Source organism: Calonectris borealis, chromosome 14 (genome assembly GCF_964195595.1).
Source record: "Calonectris borealis chromosome 14, bCalBor7.hap1.2, whole genome shotgun sequence".
Classification (NCBI taxonomy): domain Eukaryota; kingdom Metazoa; phylum Chordata; class Aves; order Procellariiformes; family Procellariidae; genus Calonectris; species Calonectris borealis.
Genome location: NC_134325.1, coordinates 20,294,718 through 20,313,944, shown reverse-complemented (window position 1 = coordinate 20,313,944; position 19,227 = coordinate 20,294,718). Strand labels below are relative to the sequence as shown.

The 19,227-nt window shown below is 68.4% G+C and overlaps 1 protein-coding gene across 4 annotated transcripts; it reads right to left on the bottom strand.

Annotated features, from left to right (window-relative positions):
* Positions 1-220: 220 nt before the first annotated feature.
* Positions 221-18,411, bottom strand: SPTB (spectrin beta, erythrocytic). 4 transcript variants are annotated; one of them, XM_075163472.1, is made up of 36 exons: positions 18,308-18,322; positions 14,617-14,814; positions 14,385-14,536; positions 13,981-14,154; positions 13,772-13,863; positions 13,612-13,692; positions 13,394-13,509; positions 13,068-13,180; positions 12,805-12,992; positions 12,611-12,728; positions 11,935-12,093; positions 11,556-11,858; positions 11,225-11,375; positions 10,267-11,134; positions 10,051-10,188; positions 9,208-9,967; positions 8,921-9,123; positions 8,750-8,840; positions 8,532-8,678; positions 8,152-8,415; positions 7,731-7,946; positions 7,555-7,644; positions 7,178-7,453; positions 6,393-6,523; positions 5,906-6,110; positions 5,440-5,814; positions 5,105-5,349; positions 4,878-5,016; positions 4,719-4,803; positions 4,432-4,628; positions 4,204-4,313; positions 3,818-3,896; positions 1,827-1,996; positions 1,581-1,754; positions 1,456-1,498; positions 221-703 (listed from the first exon to the last, which is right to left on the bottom strand). In XM_075163472.1, the coding sequence occupies exons 2-36, from the start codon at positions 14,762-14,764 to the stop codon at positions 533-535; spliced, it is 6,972 nt and encodes a 2,323-aa protein (XP_075019573.1). In that variant the 5' UTR covers positions 14,765-14,814; positions 18,308-18,322; the 3' UTR covers positions 221-532. The 4 variants fall into 4 exon arrangements, 3 of the variants coding, with proteins under 3 accessions (XP_075019573.1, XP_075019575.1, XP_075019574.1); XR_012675816.1 differs by lacking the exons at positions 221-703; positions 1,456-1,498; positions 1,581-1,754 and having other exon boundaries at positions 1,825-1,996; positions 3,818-3,886; positions 4,191-4,313; positions 18,308-18,411; XM_075163474.1 differs by lacking the exons at positions 221-703; positions 1,456-1,498; positions 1,581-1,754; positions 1,827-1,996 and having other exon boundaries at positions 3,628-3,886; positions 4,191-4,313; positions 18,308-18,411.
* Between the last annotated feature and the right edge of the window lie 816 nt (positions 18,412-19,227).

The window sequence follows — 19,227 nt, the reverse complement described above, 5'->3', positions numbered from 1 at the left end:
GGGTGCACCTGCATGCAGGGACACACGTGTGCTCACGTGTGCATGCAGGGACACGTGTGTGCACGGGGCTGCTGCACACCCCTGTGCATGGGGCACCCCTGGGTGCACACGCCTGGGGGGGGCACATACACACCTATGCACACGCATGTGCACATGGGGCACAAACACAGGGACGTACGTATACATCTGTGTTAACCTCCACATAGGTGTGTGCGTACCCTTAAGCATGGAAATGTATGTATATATATAAATACAAATATATATATATATACACATGTGCACACAGGCACGTGTTCAACGCACACGGGGTGTGCACGCTCGTATATGTGCCGCTATATGTATACATAGATGTGAGCCCACACGTGCACGCGCAGAGGTGAGGGCTGCGCCTACGCGTGCCCGTACAGGGGCTGTACGGCTATAGGGAAGCCTGCCAGCCGCCCCTATAGGCTGTACGTGTGGGTACGCGCGCACGCGGGTCCCTATGCACACGTGGCCGCGGGCACCGCCGGCGTGACGGGTCGCCGGGGGGTTATTTCTTTTTTGGGAAGAAGCTGAACCGTTTCTCCTTGTCCTTGCGGGGCAGGGGGGGCTCGGGGGGGGCCGGGGGCAGGGGCAGGGGCAGGCTCTGCGCCTTCCCCCAGCTGCCCTGGCACTCGGTTATTGCTGCGCTCAGCCCCTGCAGCCAGGCCTGCAGCTCCTCCTGCGGGCACAGCCATGGGCTCGGAGGGGGTCCCCTGGTCCCCCGTCACCCTCCCGGCCACCCCGTGTCCCCTTGGGTGACACCAACTGCCCCACAACTTCCACAGCCACCCCCGTCCCCCCAGGCATCGCCAGCCCCCCACCATGTCGTCACGGCACCCCTGGCCACCCCATGGCCCCGCAGGCAGTGCCAGCCACCCTGTGTGCCACTGGGCACTACAGGTGACCCTGTGTCCCCTCCCTGGGCACTACTGGTCCCCCCTGTGTCCCCTGGGCACCTCTGCCCCCCTCCATGTCCCCTGGGCACTGCCAGTGTCCCCTGGGAACCACCAGCCACCCTCTGTCCCCCTGGACATCTCTGGCCACCCCTGTGTCCCCTGGGCATCACCAGCCACCCTGTGTCCCCCTGGGCGCCACTGGTCCGCCCTGTATCCCCCTGGGCATCTCTAGCCACCCCATGTCCCACTGTCCACCCTGTGTCCCCCTGGGCACCACTGGTCCCCGCTGTGTCCCCTGGGAACCACCAGCCACCCCCTGTGTCCCCCTGGGTACCACTGGCCACCCTGTGTCCCCCTGGGCACTGCTGGCCACCACCATGTCCCCCAGGCACCATCAGCCACCCTGGGTCCTTCTGGGCACTGCTTGTCCCCTCGGCATCTCCAGCCCCTTTCCATGTCCCCCCGGCACCGCCAGCCACCCCGTGTCCCCCTGGGTACCATTGGCCACCCCGTGTCCCCCCGGGATGCCCCTCACCTCATCCTTGCCATGGAAGAGCCACTCGCTGCCATTGCTGAGCCTAGGGACAGAGCGCAGGTGCTAGTGAGGCGTGTGCCACCCCGTGCCGTGCCATGCCACCCCGTGCCGTGCCATGGCCTTACCTGAGTTTGAAGACGTGCTTCTTCTTCTTGTAGCCGGCGGCCACCTCGCAGAGGGCGTCCCGCAGCCCCAGGGGCTCCTCGCCGTGGCAGGGCAGCCCCAGCGCCCGGCTCTTGGCGTCCTTGAAGAAGGCGAGCTGGCCGCCCCGCAGCACGCAGTACCGCGTGCTCCACGACCTGCCGCCACACCGCCCCGTCAGCCCAGCGCGTGCCCACACCGCCCGGCGCTGCCGCCGCCGCCGCGCCTACCGGTTGGATGCCCGTTTGGTGGCTGCCTCCAGGTCGTGCTTGCGGCCGAGGTAGCCCTCCAGCTGGACGCTGCAGGTGCGGGCCGGCAGCGTGGCTGGCTCCTCCGGCTCCTCCCGCGGCGGCCGTGGGCTCGGCAACACCGGCTCCTCACCGCCCATCGTCCGTGCCAGCTGCCGCAAAGCAACAGCCCTGTTACACGGCGGTGCCACCGCCCGCCACCAAAAACCACATCCTGAGGTCCCGTCTTCTCTCGCGGTGGCACCCCGAACATGGGTCCCTGTTCTCAGTGAGGGCTCACGGTCCCCAAGCTCTTGGTGCCAGTGACCCACTGGCTCCAGTACGCAGGAGTTGGTGGCTACTGGGAGGACCCCAGCGAGCGGCTGGGACACGGTCCAGCCCTGGGAGCCGCACCCCGGGCTCAGCGCGGTGCCAGGGCCCCCCCAGATTCGGGGTGATGCGGTTGAGCCGAGCCAGGCAAGCAGCCCTGGGAGCCACCCGGCGTTGTCCCCCACCCAGGGGGCTTGGGGACAGTGGGGGATGCCAGTGGGCAGACAGGGGCTGGTCGGGGGCCGTGGTGCCCGGTGATGCCCGTCCAGCGGCAGCAGCTGGGTGCCACAGGAGGGGCTCAGCCAGGGTGGGTGCAAGGCTGGGGTGTGGCGATGCTGGGGTGCCCGTCCCCTCCTCCTGCGCCCGGGGACAGTCCCAGCCCCACGCGGCCTCGTCTGCCGGCACCACGGGGAGCACGTGGAGGTCCTGCGGTGTGTCCTGCCAAGGGGGACGGGAGGAGGGACGCTGTCCCTGGCAGCCAGGAGGTGACCGTGTCCCCGAGCAGGCAGGCAGAGGATTGTCCCCGAGCAGGCAGTAGTCTTGTCCCCAGGCAGACAGAGGGGGCTCCTGTCCCCAAGCAGGTGAAAGTGGCCATATCCCCGAGCAGGCAGAGGGGACCCTGTCCCCAAGGAGCCAGAAGATGCCCGTGTCCCCCGGCAGGCAGAAAGGATTTTGCCCCTGCGTAGGTACTCGGGGATCCTGTCCCCAGGCAAGCGAAAGCGATCTTGTCCCCAAGGAGCCAGAAGATGCCCATGTCCCCAAGCAGACAGAAGAGGTTGCTGCCCCCGAGCAGGCAGAGCAGGCAGGAGGAGAGGAGGGGTTGGCAGCGAGCACAAGGTGGCTGGCACAGGGGGTGACGATGGCCTGAGGGTGGCGATGCCCCGAGGGGTGGCGATGCCCCGAGGAGTGACGATGCCCCACAGGGTGACAATGCCCCGAGGGGTGATGATGTCCCACAGGGTGCTGACGCCTTGTAGGGTGACGATGCCCCATGGGGTGACGATGTCTTGCAGGGTGACGATGCCCAGCAGGGTGACACCCCAATGGGGTGACGATGCCCAAGGGATGATGATGCCCCAAGGGCCATTTGCTGTGGGGCTGATGTGAGCGCCGTTGCTGTGTGTCCGTGGGCAGCTCTGCCTGACGTCCCCTCCGTGCCAGGGCAGAGCTGGCCCCGCTCCCAGCTCTGGGTGCTTGGAAAGCCGGGTGCCACGTGGCCGGGGCCGTGCGGTGTCCCCCTGGGTTTCTCCCGGGACGCACGCCGCCTCGGCGACAGCAGAGGGTGGTGGCCGGGATCTGCCCACCCCCGGGCAGACGCTCCAGCTCTGGCTGCTGCCCCTATCCCAGAGACACCTGTGCACCCATGGGTGCCAGCCTCCGCCAGCTGGCCCGAGCGTGGTCCCGAGGAGCAGGGGTGCTCGGAGCCTGGAGCCAGGGTGAAGGGGAAGGTGCAGCACCCATGTGCCCGCCCGGCTTTTTTGGGGTCATTCAGCATTTATTCAACTCAAGGCAAGGAACAAGGCAAGGAACAAGGCAAGGGCTGGGGGCGCGGGAGCCGTCGGCATGCCAGGGTCACGGTCACGGGGTCTGCCAGGAGCCTGTGGGACATGCAGGGAGACCTTTTTTGCTGCCGCGGAAGGAGAAAGCTAAACTCGAGAACTGACCGGCTCTGGTCCATCAGCGGCGGGCGGAGAGGCATCCCGTGTGCTCGCGCCCCTCCTCTTCTCCTCCTCCTCCTCGGACCTGTGGCAGGGAGGCAGCCCGCTCAGCGTCCCCGTCCCAGCCAGCTTGCTGGGGAAACGCAGCCACAGTCCCGCAGGGACCTGGGACTGGCTGCTGCTCTCCCGTCCCCCCCGGCACAGCGGGGCTCGATCCTTCATCCCTGCTCTTCACCTCCATCGATTCACTGCTCCGAAAGGACAAATCGCTAAAAAAACCCTTCATGCTTTGAGAAGAGGGATGCTGGAAACGATGCCCAGGAGCTGGCCAGGGGCTGCCCCTGCCCGAGATGCTGCCGCGGCCGCCTGGGGACGGCACTGGCATCTCTTACCCGGCCTCCAGCTCCCCGTCCAGATCCAGGCGGTAGTCGGGAGCCTCAGTGCGTGTCGCCCCGTCCCGCGCCAGCCCCTCGCGCAGCGTCCGCCCGCCCAGGAGCTCCAGCTGCAAGGGAAGGGGGCAAAGGCATTAGGGGTTGGCAGGGACGTGAGGTGGGGAAACTGAGGCAGGGCAGGCAGAGGCGAGCCAGGACCGGCCGTGCCCCATCCCAAGCCTTCCTCACCGTCGTCAGCTTCCTCAGGGCGGCGATACGCTCCTCCCAGGTGGCCGAGGACTTCTCGAAGGCCTCGTGCCGCTTGAGCAGCTTCTCCACTGCGTCCACCGTCTGCCCGTAGTCGCTGCTGGCCAGGTAAGGCTCCTGTGCCATGAGCCACGACTCGGCCACCGAGGCGTCCCGGGAGAACTGGCACACCTCCAGCACTGCGGGCAGGGACAGGCAGTGCTCAGCCCCCCGCCGCCGCCACCCCCCAGCCGAGCTGCGGTCCCCTCTGGCACCGCTGGCACACTCACGCAGCCGCAGCCGGTCCCAGCGCTGCTCCCACATCTCCATCATGGTCTTCCTCTTCTCCACCAGCTCCACCAGTTTCGCCTTGATCTGCGAGGGGACATCGTCACAGGGTGACCCCGGTGGCACCATCCTCGCCGCACCCCAGCCCCGGCCGCCCTCACCTCGGGCGAGTCCTGGTGCTTGCGCTGCAGCAGCTTCTTGCCCAGCTCGATGCAGGCGGTGAAGCTCTTGCCCCGGGCGTCCACCTCGGCCCTGATGCCCTGGTGGTACTTCATGAGCAGCTCCACCGAGGAGACATCCCTGGAGACAGAGAGGTGCCGGCGTCGGTGGTGGCGTCGGTGCTGGGTCCCGGCAACCAGCACCGGGCGCTCGTCGGGCACAGCCATACCTGGGTTTCTCCTGCGTCTCGATCTGCCGGACGGTGCTCTCCATCCAGGAGAGCAGGTCCCGCGCCATGCTGAAGAAGCGATGCTTGTCGGCCGTGTCCACCAGCCGGGCCCGGCGCCCGCTGCACGCCTCCAGCAGCGCCCGCAGGGCTCGCGCCACCTCCTGCTCCCTCTCCTGGATGCTGGCCGCCTTCTCCCCGGCGTAGGCAGTCTGCAGGCGCGCCGCCGTCTCCCGAAACTGCTGCACCTGCCCGGCGGAGCCAGAGAGCGCGGGGGATGCTGAGTGCCAGTGGCGGGAGTGCCGAGCATCCCTGCCGGCTCCGGGCTGCAGCCTCACCTGCGCCTCCAGCAGCTGGAGGTCGCGCTCGAAGGCGCTGTGCATGCGGTGGAAAGCCTCCACCGTGCCGGCGTCCTCGCCCAGGTCCTGGGGCAGCTCCTGGCGCCGGGTGGCGATGAGGGCCAGCAGCTCGGTGCCGTCGTAGAAGTACTTGTGCAGGTCGTAGGAGGCGGCGAGGAGCTGCATACGGGTGTCGATCAGCTCCAGGAGGTCGGCCCAGCTCTCGTTCAGCCCGTCTTTCCATTCGGCCATGGTGGCCGCCTCTGTGTGCCCGGCGTCAATAAGGTCCTCGATGGTCAGGTTCACCCGGTCCATGCGTTCCTGCCCCACGCTGCCCGTCTCCCGTGCAAACTCCCGAAACTTCTCCCGCAGGAGCTGCGCAGGGGAGAGAAGAGTCAAGTTTGCCCCCCCCCCCCCCCCCCCAAACCACACACCTGCACCACCGTGTCCGCGCTGGCACCCTCACCGTGACGTGGTCCAGGTCCTGCCCCATCTCCTGGGAGGAGGCGACCACGTCGTGCTCGGCGATCCACTGCTCCAGGTCCTCCACCTCCCGCTTCAGCTGGAAGAGGTGGGACATGTTCTCCAGGCGCCGGCGGCGCTCCTCGGCCGCCTCCTTCAGCCCTGCGTAGTGCTTGTCCACCTGGCCCTGCAGCCGGATGATCTGCTCCCTGCGCAGCCCCGGCACACAGACACCCCAGTTCTCACCCAGGAAAAGATGCCCCCAACCCAACCGTGTTGCCAACTGGGGTTTTTTCTGGGGGAGGGATCCACTCTGCGCTCCCCGCGTCTCTCTGCCACCACCTCCCCGATGCAGCCGGGGCAATGCCACCCAGCCGGAGCGAGGTGCCGGGGCAGCCAACGCCACCGGAGCTCCAGCCAAACCACCCACCCCGGTGCCGAGGGCACAGGGCTGCCCTGAGGGACAGGGGACACGTGGCGGTGGCACCTACCCCTCAGGGTGGCCAGCAGAGAGCAGCTGCTGAGCCCTCCCCGCCAGCTCCTTGATGGTTTGGCCGTAGTCCTCGATGGACCGCTGCTGCCGGACGTGTCTCTTCAGCATCACCAAGCCGCTCTCCTCGTCCTGCAGCACGGCAGACACCAGTGCCCATCAGCACCTGGCACGGCTGTGGGACGGGGACTGGGGTCCAGCACCGGTGCCCACCCTGCAGGCACATCCTGCCTCTGCCCGGTGCATTGGGGAGCAATGGCGAGCTCGGCGGGGTATGGCATGGCGTGGCATGGCACAGATAGCATGGCATGGGGTGGTGCGTAATGGCACAGCTTGGCACAGGACGGGATGGCACGTAATGGCATAGCATGGGATGGAGTGCAATGGCCAAGCACGGCATGGCATAGGATGACCTGTAGTGGCACAGCATGCCATGTAATGACAAGGCATGGCATGGCATGACCTACAGTGGCATGGCATAGGGTGGCATGGATGGGATGGCATGGCATGGCATGTTATGTCACAGCATGACATAGCATGGGATGGTGCGTAATGGCATGGCATGTGATGGCATGTAATAGCATGGCATGAGATGCCATAGGAAGGCATGTAGTGGCACAGCATGGCATGGGATAGCATGTAACGGCATGACACAGCATGGTACATGTGTTTAACAGCACAGCGTGGCACGGCCTGGGTTGACACAGGATGTCCCAGCACGGCAGAGCACGGCACGGCACAGAGCCCCCCCAAGACACGGGGGCACCGCACGGAGCCACCCCTCACCTTCGGCTTCTCCTCAGCTCCCATGAAGAGCTCCTGCTCGCTGATCCAGCCCTCGGCCTCGCCGGCGTCCAGGTAGTACTGCTGGGCCTCGCCGGCCTCCCGCAGGCGCCGGTGCCGGGCGGCCACCTCCGCCTGCAGCGTCTCCCACAGCCCCTGCAGCTCCCGCACCCGCGCCTCCAGCTCCGGGCTCAGCTCGTCGCCGCTCGCCACCGCTTCGCCCCGGCTCAGCACCTCGGCCAGGCGGGGGGCATGGCCCGCCAGCTCCTTCTGCAGCGTCTGCCGGCAGGGTGGGTGGTCACGGCGGGGCTGACCCATGGGATGGGTGGCCCCAAGGGACCGGCCAGGGTGGCGGGTGCCGCCGCTGTGCCCGGGCTCACCTCGTTCCTCTTGGCCAGGCGCTGCACGCTCGGGAGGTCGGTGCCATGCTCCGTCGACCTTGCCAGGGGCAGCCGCTCCTGCGCCCACAGCTGCGGGCGAGAACACTCGCTGAGCGCCGCACGGCACCCACGGGTGCCCCCGGCACACCAGACCCCACCACGGTGAGGATGCTCACCGTCTCATCCTCCAGATCCCGCCCAAGTTGGTACATGGCCTTGGTGGTCTCCAGCTCCTTCCTCCTCCTCTCCAGCAGCTCCAGCAGGTCAAGGAATCGCCGCCGGAGCCTCTGCTCATGCCCATCGGCGTCTGGCACATCCCCGGCAGGGGTGGGTCCCTGCCACCCTAGCTCCTCCAGCTCCTTCATCCACGCTCCCACTTGCTCTTCCAGCCTCTGGCAGGGAAGAGCCCTGTGAGCCGGGGGGCAGAGCCAGGCCGGGGACACCCAAGGCGCCAGCCAGCCCCATTCGGGGACATGACCCAGCACCTTAGACCTCCCACCCCGAATGGGGGGCAGCGCGCCCCTACCCAAAGGAAAGGATGAAGTGCCAACACCCTTCTGCCCCCCCAGCCGCTCAGCTGGCAGTGCCACCACCCACCGTCAGCCTCTTCAGCAGCAGGTTGGTGGCGGTGAGGTCCTTGGCCTGCTCGGTGGCGCGCAGCTCCTCCTCCATCCGCCCCAGCCAGCTCTCCAGCTCCCCGTAGCTCCGGGCGTACAGCGTCGAGCGGTTGGCCTCCAAGAGCTGCCGGCCCTTCTCCTCGGCGGCGCCGCGCAGCCTGTCCCACTGCCCCCGCAGCTCGTCCAGCTGTCGTGCCACCACCTCGCCATACTGCGGCTTGCGGCTCGCCAGCTCTTTCCCCTCCTGCCGGCAACACCAAAGAGGTTGGTGGCCACCGCAGCACAGCTCCACGCCGGCACGGGGACCTCCCACCCGGCTGGGGGACAGTGAGGCTTCCAGGAACCGGTGCTGGCACCCACCGTCTCTATCTTCTCCAGCCAGCCCTGGTTGGATGTCAGCTCGGCCATGAACGCCTGGTGCTTCTGCCACTTGCTGTGGAGTCCGCGGGCTTCGCCGTAGGAGGTGTCCTGTGCCGTCAGCATCTTCTCCTCCACCCAGGCGTTGAGCTGTGGGTGAGGGGTGTCAGGGCTCGGCTGGTGGGCACCCTCCAGCGCCACCGGCCGTACCACGTTCCTACCTCCCGGCAGCTCTGCAGGAAGGTCTGCAGCTCGTGGTTGTCCTGCAGCAAACCCGCCGCCTCCTCCGCCTTGGCCGTGACGGCCCCGTGCCTGGCAGGGCGACCAGAGACGGGCAGCGTCAGCCCTGCTGCCCACCCGCTGCCCACCCGCCGGCCCCTCGCCGGACTCACCGCTCCTGGAGGGCCTGGCACTTCTCGGCGATCTTCTCAGCGAAGATGTTCCCCTCGGCCACCAACTTGGTGCCGCTGGCCACCACCTCGGGGACCTTCTCGGCGCTGCTCTCCACACCAGTGCGGAAGTCCTGGAAGCGGCGCAGGGCAGCGGCCGAGCCCTCCAGCGTGGCGGGCAGCTCCAGGTGGGCCAGCGTGTACTCCTGGGGGGGCACGGTGGGGGGTCAGCACCTTTTCGAGGCACCCATGAGCCGAGGACCCCCGCAGGACCCCTCCTGGGCACCCACCTGGTTGGCGAGGAGGATCTCCGCCTGCTTGGCGTCACGGAGGAACTCCTGGAAGCCGCAGCACTGGGCGAGGAAGCGGTGTTGGGCCTCCGCCATCCTGCCCAGGGCTGCCCAGCCGGTCTCCACGCCGCGCAGGCGCTGCCGCAGCCCCTCGTACTGGGGGTCCGCCTGCTCCCCCACCACCCGCTCTCCCGCCTCCATCAAGGCGGCGAAGGCGGCCGCATGTCCTTCCGCGTCCCGCCGGGCGGCCTCGTGCTGCCGCAGCAGTTCCTCCGCCTCGGCCAAAGAGGCCGGCACCTCGTCGGTGGCCGCCATGGCTTTCTGCGCCCCGAAGAGCCAGGCCTGGAAGTCGTCCAGGTCCTGCAGGAAGCGCCGGAGCTGCCCGGCTTCCCCCAGGGAGGCCGCCCGTTCCCCCAGGGCCTCCTGCAGCTCCTCCCAGGCGGCCGTCGCCGCCGACAGCCGCTCGGCCGCCTCTCCGGCCGCCTCGGGCCGTTCCTCGGCCAGGCGGTCGGCCTGGGAGCGCAGGGTGGCCAGGCGGCCCTCGGTGACCGCCAGCTCCCGCTCGATGCCGTAGAGCTTGCGTTGGGTGGCCAGGACGCCGGCCAAGTCCCGGCCCAGCTCGGCGGTGGCCTCGACCGCCCGGGCTTTGCTCCGCAGCCATTGCCGGGTCTCCTCGCACTCCAGACGGTAGTTGAGGAGGCGCAGCGCCGAGCCCACCGCCCGGCGACGCTCGGACACCAGCTCCCTGAACCGGTCCCACCTGCGGGGCGGAGGCGGGTGACGGCGGAGGGATGCGGGGGGTGGGGACTGGTCTGACCGCCTCGGTGTCACCCGCCACCGTACCTCTCGTTGAGCTGCTCCCGGCACTGTCGGACCTGGGGGCTGCGGGGGTGCCCACTCGCCAGCAGGCCGTCGGCTGCCTGGTTGACGGCAGCGATCTGGGAAGCCACGGCAGCCATCTCCTGCTCCAGCCCATCCAGCCTGCAGGGACAGCCAGGCTGAGAACGGGCAGCAGCTCGGGACACGACACGGCAGCACCACCACCGCAGGAGCTCCTACCTGTGCTGCGCCACGTCCAGGTCCTCCAGCGCCTGGGGGACCTCCGGCTGCCCCAGCCAGGTCTCCTTGGCCCCCATCCAAAGGTGGCAGGCGTCGCTCTCCCCAAAAACGGTGTAGAGGTCAAGGGCGTCCTGCAGCTGGCGGCCCCGCCGCTCGGCCAGGGCGGCTGCCTCGGCGTGCAGCTCCCGCAGCGCTGCCAGCCGGCTCTGTGCCTCGGGGCCAGCCCGCAGCTCTGGGGGGAAGCCCTCGGCTCGCTGGGCCAGCCCATCCAGCTGCTCCCGGGCGGTCGCTATCTCCTCCAGCAGCTCCCGGTGCTGCCGCAGCAGGGCACGGGTGCGGGATTCGTCCTGGCCCAGCTCTTCGGCAGCCGCCCGCCGGCGGGCATCCTGCAGCCCCTCCGCCAGCTCCTCGGCCTCCGCCTGGAACTGGAAGAAGCCCTCGGCCTCCCGCAAGCCGCGCCGACGGAAAGCCGCCAGCTCCTCCAGCTGCGCCCACAGCGCCCGCACCGCCGCCCCCCGCTCCCGCAGCCGGCCGGCCGCCTGGCCCGCCGCCGCCAGCCCCTCGCCCGCCGCCAGCGCCCGCTCCAGCCGGCCGCCCCGGCTCCGCAGCTCGGCCTCGAAGGCGGCATGCCGGCGCTGGAGCAACAGCACGCCCGGCAGGTCCTTCCCGAAGTCCAGGGAGGAGTAGAGCTGCTCCTGCTCCTTGATCCAGCCCTCCGCCTCGTCCAGCTCCCACAGGCAGGTCCAGAGGGACCGGGACTGCTCCAGCAAGGCTCTCCTCCGGGCCGCCAGCGCCTGCAGCTCCCGCCGGCACAGCTCCAGGTGGCTCACGCGGTCCCGGATGACTTTGGGGTCGCAGGGACGGTAGCCTGGCCGGAGAGCAGGGTAGGCGCCCGTCAGCGGGGTGTCCCAGTTTCCCCCGGCCGTGCCACGGTCCCAGGGTGTCCCGGCGCACCTACCCTCAGCATCGGCGAAGCGGAGGGCGGCAGCGCTGATGGCCTGTATCTTCTCTGCCTGCAGGGCCATGTCACCCTCCAGCAGCCGGTGGGTCTGCAGCAGCTCCTCCGCCTCCAGAAGGTGCTTCCCAAATTCGGGCGATGCCAGCTGCACCTGGGGGATAGCCCCGGCCGTCACCCACCACCGGTTCTGGCAGACGGCACCCACCGCCACCCAAAAGCCGCCGCCAGCACCCCAGCATCTCATCTGCCTCTCCAGGGAGGTGCCACCAACGCCCTGCCCAGTGGGACCAAGGCACCCCACCCATGGTGGCACCCAGTGCCCGTGGCTCACCTTGACCTCATCCATCCAGTCGATGCTGTGGAGCATCTCCTGGAAGAGGTGCTGCAGGGCGAGGTTCATCTCCAGGCGCTGGCGCCGGGCGGCCAGCAGCTCCAGGAGCTGCTCCCAGAGCCGCATGATGTTGTCCTTGCGCCTATTGATGCGCTGGATGTCGTGGTAGCCCTCCACCTCCAGCTCCTTTGCCACCGCCTCGATGGCCTGCACCCGCTCCTTGTAGGCAGCCGTGTCCGTCTCGATGGCCTCGTGCTTCTTCTTGGCCGCCTCCACCGCCGGCAGGTCCTGGCCAAAGTTGTCCTGCCCCGGCACAAAGCCCACGGTGAGGTTCTGGCAGGGCGCCCCAGTCCCCGGAGTGGGCTGTCCCCGGTCTCACCTGGGCCACCAGGCGCTGGTTCTCGCTCAGCCAAGCCTCCCGCATGGCCGCCTTGCGGTCAAACCGCCGCGCCAGCTGCTCCAGCTTCTCCTGCCGGATGAGCTCGGTGCGCAGCGCCAGCTCCCGCTCGTGCTCCGCTTTCTCCAGCTGCTCCCAGGCCTGGGGGAAGGCGGCGCCAGACGGGGGTGGCACCCATGTCCCCCCACCCACCCGTGTCTTGTTCTGCTGGTGAATGCCAACGTACCCCAGGGTGGGGAAGGGTGGCTGCAGGAACCCAACCTGCCCTGGGATGGACCTGACCTGCCCCAGGATGGATTTAACTGCCTTGGGAGATGGACCCGAACTGCCCTAGGACCCATCCCAGGATGGACCTGAACTGCCCCAGGATGGACCCAGCCTGCCCCAGGAGATGGGCCCAAACTGCCCGCAGGAGATGGACCTGACTTGCTCTAGAACAGACCCAATTTGCCCTGAGATGGACCTGAACTGCGCGAGGAGACAGACCCAACCTGCCCTAGACCTGAACTACCCTGGGACGGACCCAACTTGCCCCAGGAGATGGACCCGACCTGCCCTGGGACAGCCTGGGGATACCGGGGGAAGACCTGCCCCCAGGTCGCAGCAGCCACGCGTTCCCACGGCACGGCACGGCACACGGCCGGGATGGGCCCCATACCCGGTTGATGTCGGAGACCAGGCGCCCCTCGTGTGGAGTGTAGACCCGCTGGTTGTTGGCTCGCATCCGCGACTGGATGGTGAAGAGCAGCACCTCCAGGTTGCCCTTCTCCTGAAACCTGCCCCAGAGAGAGCTCAGCCCGGGGCACCCATGGGTGCTCACCACCACTGCACGGGGGGCTCGGGGATGCTTACTTGGGGGGCTTCTCCACCGTGCGGTAGGTGCTGAAGGCTTGCAGCTGGTGCTGCACCCCGGCCAGTGAGTTGGCGAAGCTGCGGCTGTTGAGGGAGGCGATGGTCTGCTCGATCCAGGTGAGCAGGTCGGAGGCCAGCCCTCCATAGCCCTCGATCATCCGCTCCGTCTCCTTGGCGTGCTCAATGACCTGCGGCAGGACCGGCGGTGAGCACTGGGTGCCAGCACCCCGGCAGACCCCCCCCGCCCCAACGCCATCCCCTACCTTGCCCAGACGCCTGCCCTCCACCTCCAGCACCTTCATCTTGGAGAAGTAGTGGTAGAAGGCCACCACGTAGGTGATGATGGACTTCTCGTCGGGGTTTTCCGTGAACACATCTGCCCAGCGTGAGCGAGAGGTGTCAGTCCTGACCCGGCCTCTGCATCGCCCCAGCATCACCCCGGTGGCAATGGACCACCACGGCCTCATGAGGTCCTCCCCTCCTCCCACTTCCACGGGGTGGAAACCTCTTTGTCCCTCCATGGGGCCTGGGCACGTCCCAGGGTGCAATGGGGAAACTGAGGCAGAAGGGTCGGCAGTGGCAGCCTCACCTTCAGGGTCGAGGAGTGGGGTGATGCCCAGGTGCCGCTCCGCCACGCTGAACGCATGCTCCAGGTTGTGCCGGGCATTGGATTTGGTCAGGTTTTGGAAGTCAACCAGCTCGGGCCTGGGGACAGAGGGCACGGGATGGTGGTGGCACAGCCGTGGGACATCCCCCAGTGCCACCGCCATCCTGTCACGTCCCGGTGCCCGCCGCAATGCTGCCTACCTATGCCTGTGGATGAGGGCGTTGAAAGCCAGCCCGTCCTTCCAGCTCGAGGTGAAGTTGGTGACATTCACATGGGGATACCTGCGATGGGGACAGGGCGTCACCGTCACCCTCTGGGCGACGGACCCTCGCGCAGTGGAGCATGGGTCCCACCACCTACCCTGCCGTCTTCATCTGGCACCAGAGCAGCAGCGCATCCCTGGCGGAGCGTGTCTCCCGGCCCTCCTGCGTCTGCACGATGATGTCCTGGATCTGGGGGCAGGAGGACATCCCGGGGTTGAGGGAGGACATACAGGGAGGAGGGCTCCCACTCAGGAACGAGCCCTTGGGTGCTGAGCTGAGGGGTACCCCCCATCCACCCGGTCCCACCTGGAAGCGGAGGATGATGGTCCAGATGAGGCCAAGGACGAGGCGGTGGTTGCCATCCACGATGTCGTGGGAGCCCATGTTCTCCAGATGCACCCGCTGCTCCTTCAGGAACTGCAGCGCCTTGTCCACGTTCTCCAGGCAGTGGATCCGCATCCGGCCCTTGGTGGGCTTGGGCTGGGGCACGACAGGGCTCAGCACCCTCCCCTCCACGCCAGGCACCCCAACCCCTGCCCAGGGATGCCACTGGTGCCACCCCAACCCTGACGGAGCCTTGGTCAACACCAAGGTCAACAGCCTTGGTGGAGCATCAGAGGTCTTGGGGCACGCATGGCATGGCATGGCATGGCGTGGCGTGGCGTGGCATGGCATGGCTCCCAGGGTCCCCAGCTGGATGGGAGTCCTACCAGAAGCTCTCCCGACAGCACCTCCAGCAGCTTGATGAGCACTCGCCCGTCCCGGAGGTCCATGTAGAGGTCCGAGATGCGGCAGGTGACGCGAGCCAAGTGCGAATTCACCCACTTGGTGAAGGTTTTCTTCTGCACGGCCTCCCGCTCGTCTGCAACAAGAGCGGGCACAGTGGCATCGGCAGTGGGGACAACCGGGGAGGTCTGAGGGGACCCGAGACCCATCCCCGACCTGCCAGGGCTTTGATGCGGGAGCGCTCGAAGAGGCGCGCCGAGCTGTTGTCGTTGTCCAGCTCATCGTCGGAGGCGTCCCAGCGGACGTTGATGCGGCTGTACTGCTGCTGCAGCTCCAGCTGCTCGTAGTCGTTCGCCGAGGTCATGGTCCCAGCGTCCCCCGGCCGGGTGGCCGTCGGCTACCGGCAACAGGCCCCTGGGGGAGAACGGGGGCCGTGGGCATCGGCATCGCGGTGGCAGCTCGCCGGCCCTGCCGTGTGCGGGGATTTGTGGCTCAGAGCTGCTGGTTAAGCTGCTCAGAGGGATTTAGCCTCGCCTCCACCCAGGTGTTGGGGGCATCTGGGTGCTGCACACTCGGGGGCTCGCCCTGCCGGCATGGACCCCTGTGCCGAGTCATGCCAACGGCTACTTACGGCAGTGCTTCCCCACCGGGGTCCTGCCTGCCCACCCAGCATCCCCGGCTGGCCGGGCCAGGTTCCCAGGCGTGTCCCCCCACCCCTGGGTGCCCCCAGGGGCAGTGGGTGCTGCTCACACCCACCCCGACACCTGCACCGTGGAGGGGCTTCGCCGGCACCCGTGGCAGAAAGCGGGTGACAGCTGCCGGCAGGGGGGCCACCCATCCCCGGGGACATTTGAGACGCAGATAGGACATGGCCGGTATCTAAAAATGCCTGCGAGCAGCTGTCGGCGGCCGGGCCGGGCGGGAGGAGGCTGCTGGGGCCCCTGAGGGGTGCAAGGAGCCGGGCTGGGGCTGCCCATGGCCAGCACCCCCACCAGCACCCCAGAGCCGCTGGGAGCCCCTGGCTGTGGGTGCACAGGGCAGGCGGAGGAAACCCCGGGCACCCCCAAACCCCTTGTGTCCCCATGCGCCGTGAGAGCCCCCGGCCCCCAGGGACCCCCAGGCGGGCGGGAGAGCTTTATCGGGGCCGGCAGGGCTGGGCTGGGCCCCATCTCCGCGCCCTAATCGCAGCCACGCAGGCAGGGCCTGGGCTGGGGAGCCGGCTTGCACGCAAGACATGAAGGAGTGTGCAAAAGCATGCACGTGTGAGCAAGGCCATGCAGGAGCACGCCAGAGTGTGCAGGAGTGTGCATGTGCAAGCAAGGACACGTAGAAGTGTGCCAGGGCGTGCAAGAGCATGCGCGTGTGAGCAGGGACACGTAGGAGTGTGCCAGAGCGCATGAAAGCACACACACGTGAGCAAGGACATGCAGGAGCATGCACGTGCAAGCAAGGACATGCGACTGCATGCAAGCGCATGCAAGAAGGCACAGGAGAGCATGCAAGGCCATGCAAGCGCATGGAGGAGCACACGGGAGCATGCAAGAGCGGGGCCCGCAGCCCTCCACGCCGTGGCTCTGTGCCGCTGCCAGCCAGCGCAGCTGGCACTGGGCTCACCCTCCTGTCCTGCAGCAGAAAACCCCGGGGGAAGCCCAGATTTGGGGACCTCCACCCCAACACCGCAGGAACTGCAGCCGGTCTGCCTGGGTGCTGCGAACAGGCTGGGTGTGCCGAGTTGTGTTGGGCCTCTGCGGCACGCCGCAGCCCGGCGCTGCCATCCCGGCAGGAGACCTCGGTCCTGGCTGGGCCTCCCCCACACCACCACAACCAGAGCAGGGCCACGGCCACGAGCATCCAAGGAGAAGGAGGAGGAGGAGGAGATCGCGCCGAAGGGAGCCACAGCGGGGCTCAAGGGAGCCGCCAACGTGCATTTTGAGCGCGGGTGTTCGCTGACCCTTTAAATCTCCCTCTGCTGCACTGGTGCCTTCCAAACAGCCCCGTCTGGCAGAGCCACGCCGCTGACGGCACCCGCCGCCCGGGGATTGTCATTCCGCCCGCTCGGCGGGAGGAAAGCCGGGAGTGCCGGGGTGCCGGCCCTACCACGAGCATCCTGCAGCCGGGGCCAGGGCAGTGTCGCCTTCTCCGTTCGGCAGCTCGGCGCCGTGAATCAGCACTTCCCGGCGAGGGGCTGGCCCCGTGCCGCCGCCGAGGTCCCCCCGCTGGGCCCGGGTGACGTTCCCCCTGCACCCCGAGGGCAGCCAGGGCAGCAGTTTGGCGCCTGCCACCCGTGGCACCCTTGAGCCCCTTCCCTGGCGCAGCCCTCGCCACCGCAGCGTGCTGCCGAAACACCAGCTGCTGGTGCACGAGAGCTCATCGGGGTCCCCCAAAACACCCCGAAATAGCTGCCCCATCACCTCTGCCCGCAGCCTGGCAGGTCCCTGGGGCACCCGCTGCCCAGCATTGCGCCAGCTGCTTCGCTTCACCAATTAACGCTTCTATGTTGCATCTCCACCAAGCCAGCGGTCAGCCACACTCCCCCTGCGGCCGGGAAGGGGCAGGAGGCTGGGGGGCATCCCCACAGCCCCCCGACAGCCGCCTGCCTCCCAGGCGCACGGCCAGGGCTGGGAGCAGATGGCCCCACTCAGCACGGCCGCTCGGCACAGCACGGGGTCGTTGGACACGGCACGGCTCCTCCGGCCAGCGATGCCCCGCTCCAGCCGTGGCTCCCCGGCCACGCTCTCACCCGGCGGGCGAAGGTTTGGGTTTCCCCAGGACCGGAGTCGGTGCGGATGCCAGCCGTGCCAGGACTGTCCCATGTCACCTAACCCGCCAGCGCACCGAGCAGTGACACGCACACGTGCTGACACTCCACAGACATTTTTGGCTATAAATAGGCCTCCCCTGCGCACAGCGCGGGCCGAACCCTGCTCCTTTCTTCGGAGCTGCCCCCCTGCGCCTCCTCACCCACCCCGAAATCACCAGCTGGGGCCCTAAAAACACCCGATAGCTGCAAAATACTCCTCAGGGGGCCATGCCGGCACCCACCAGGGTTGCAGGGATCGCCTTTGCCTGCCACTCCCTCAAACACTCCTTGTTGACTTAACCCAGCGGAGCGAAGGGCACCACGATCCCCTGACTCCAGGAGCTGGAGATTGGCAAAGGCAAAAGCCACCCTTGAAAGCGGAGCTGGGAAATCAGCCCTGGGTGGCCCCCGGTTTATTGGGGTGCAGGCAGGAGTTCCCCTGTCCCAACACCTGCCTAGGAGCATCCTCCCGCTGCCGCGCCGGGACGAGGGGGGCCAAGGGCACAGTGGCCAGAAAACTCTTCCCAGTAACTCCAGTTTCCCCAGTTGCTGAAAATCGGTAGTTGAAGCGAGCTGGGTGATGCGCCCCACCAAGACCCACCGCACATCGCCTCCAGAGCCAGCATGCCCACTGCGTCCCGCCGGCACGTGTCCAGTGGTGCCAGGAGCACCCAGGACCGGCGCAGGGACCCCACTCAGGGTCAGCACCCCAGGGAAAGTGTCCCCAGAGTGTCCCTAGAAAGTCACTGCGGCTCACCCACCCCGTCCTTCCCGGCAGCCGCGCGTCCCCCGTGGGGAGAGCAGCCCCGGGGGACCCGGGGTGACATTGGGACCTCCCCGCCGCAGGGAAAAAGGGGGTGCTGAGCCCCCCGGAGAGGTGCCCGCACCCCCGCCAAACTTTGCTCCGTGCCCGCAGACCCCCGGGACCGTGCCCGGTGCTGCACGGAGCCAACACCCCCCCGTTACCCCAAACCCGGTGTCCCCAGGGTGGGCAGCGCGTCCCGGTGCCTCCACTCCTCCCCGGGGAGCGGTGCCTCCCGCTCCCCCCCCCGGAGGCGGCGCATCCCGATACCCGCCGGCGGTGCCCGGGGCGGCCGCGGCTCTCACCTGCGCGGGGCGGCGGGCGGACGAGCGGCGGCGGGCCCGGGGCCGGAGCCGGGACCGGAGCGGGGCGGGGGGAGCGGAGCCGCCCTGCGCCGCGATATAAATAACATTATCTGGGCGCGCAGGGACATTCCTGCCCGGGGCCAGCGGCGCTGCCCGGCCCAGATAGCCCCGCTCCCCCCGGGAGGGCCGGGCGGAGGCGGGCGGGGACGGGCCGCCCGCCCCGCAATGCAGCACAGCGGCCCCCCCCGGCCGCCGCCGCCACCGGCACCGGCCGGGCGCGGAGCGGCGCAGCGCCCTGCTGCCACGGGCAGGGCTCCCTGGCCGGCCCCGCTGCCCCCGCGGCTCGCCCCCGGCAACTCGGGCTGGCCCCGCTGTCCCCCCGGCTAGCCCCCCCCAGCCAGTCTCCCGCCGGCCCCCGCTGTCCACCAGCTAGCCCGGAGCATCCTCCAGCTAGCCCAGGGTGCACCTCAGATGGCCCTGGGGTGGTCCCCCAACTGGCCTTGGGCATGCCCCAGCTAGCCCTGGGTGCCCCCCAACCAGCCCCGCCTGTCCCCCAGCTCTCCCCGAGAACCCCTGGCTAGCCCCAGGCACTCCTGGCTAGCCCTGGGGGTCTCTCAGCTAGTCCCAGGCACCACCCAGCTAGCCCTGGGTGTCCCGTAGCTAGTCCCAGGCACCTCCCAGCTAGCCCTGTGTGTCCCTCAGCCAGTCCCAGGCACCCCCCAGCTAGCCCTGGGTGTCCCCCAGCTAGCCCCAGGCACTCCTCAGATACCGCTAGGTGTCTCCCACTAGCTCAGGTGTCCCCCAGCTAGCCCTGGGTGTCCCCACAATTAGCCCTGCTTGCCCCCAGCCAGCCCCAGGACCTCCCCAGCTCAGTGCTGGGCTGCACGGGCCGGCTCCCAGCCGCTGTCCCGGCCATTCTG

Bases quoted from the DNA above. Each gene is read 5' to 3' on its own strand.
- SPTB (XM_075163472.1), bottom strand. From the start codon at position 14,764: ATGACCTCGGCGAACGACTACGAGCAGCTGGAGCTGCAGCAGCAGTAC. The intron at 13,181-13,393 runs GTGAGGCTGCCA...CACGCTGGGCAG, and splicing joins CCCACTCCTCGACCCTGAAG to ATGTGTTCACGGAAAACCCC. The intron at 1,499-1,580 runs GTAAGGCCATGG...CTCTGTCCCTAG, and splicing joins AAGCACGTCTTCAAACTCAG to GCTCAGCAATGGCAGCGAGT.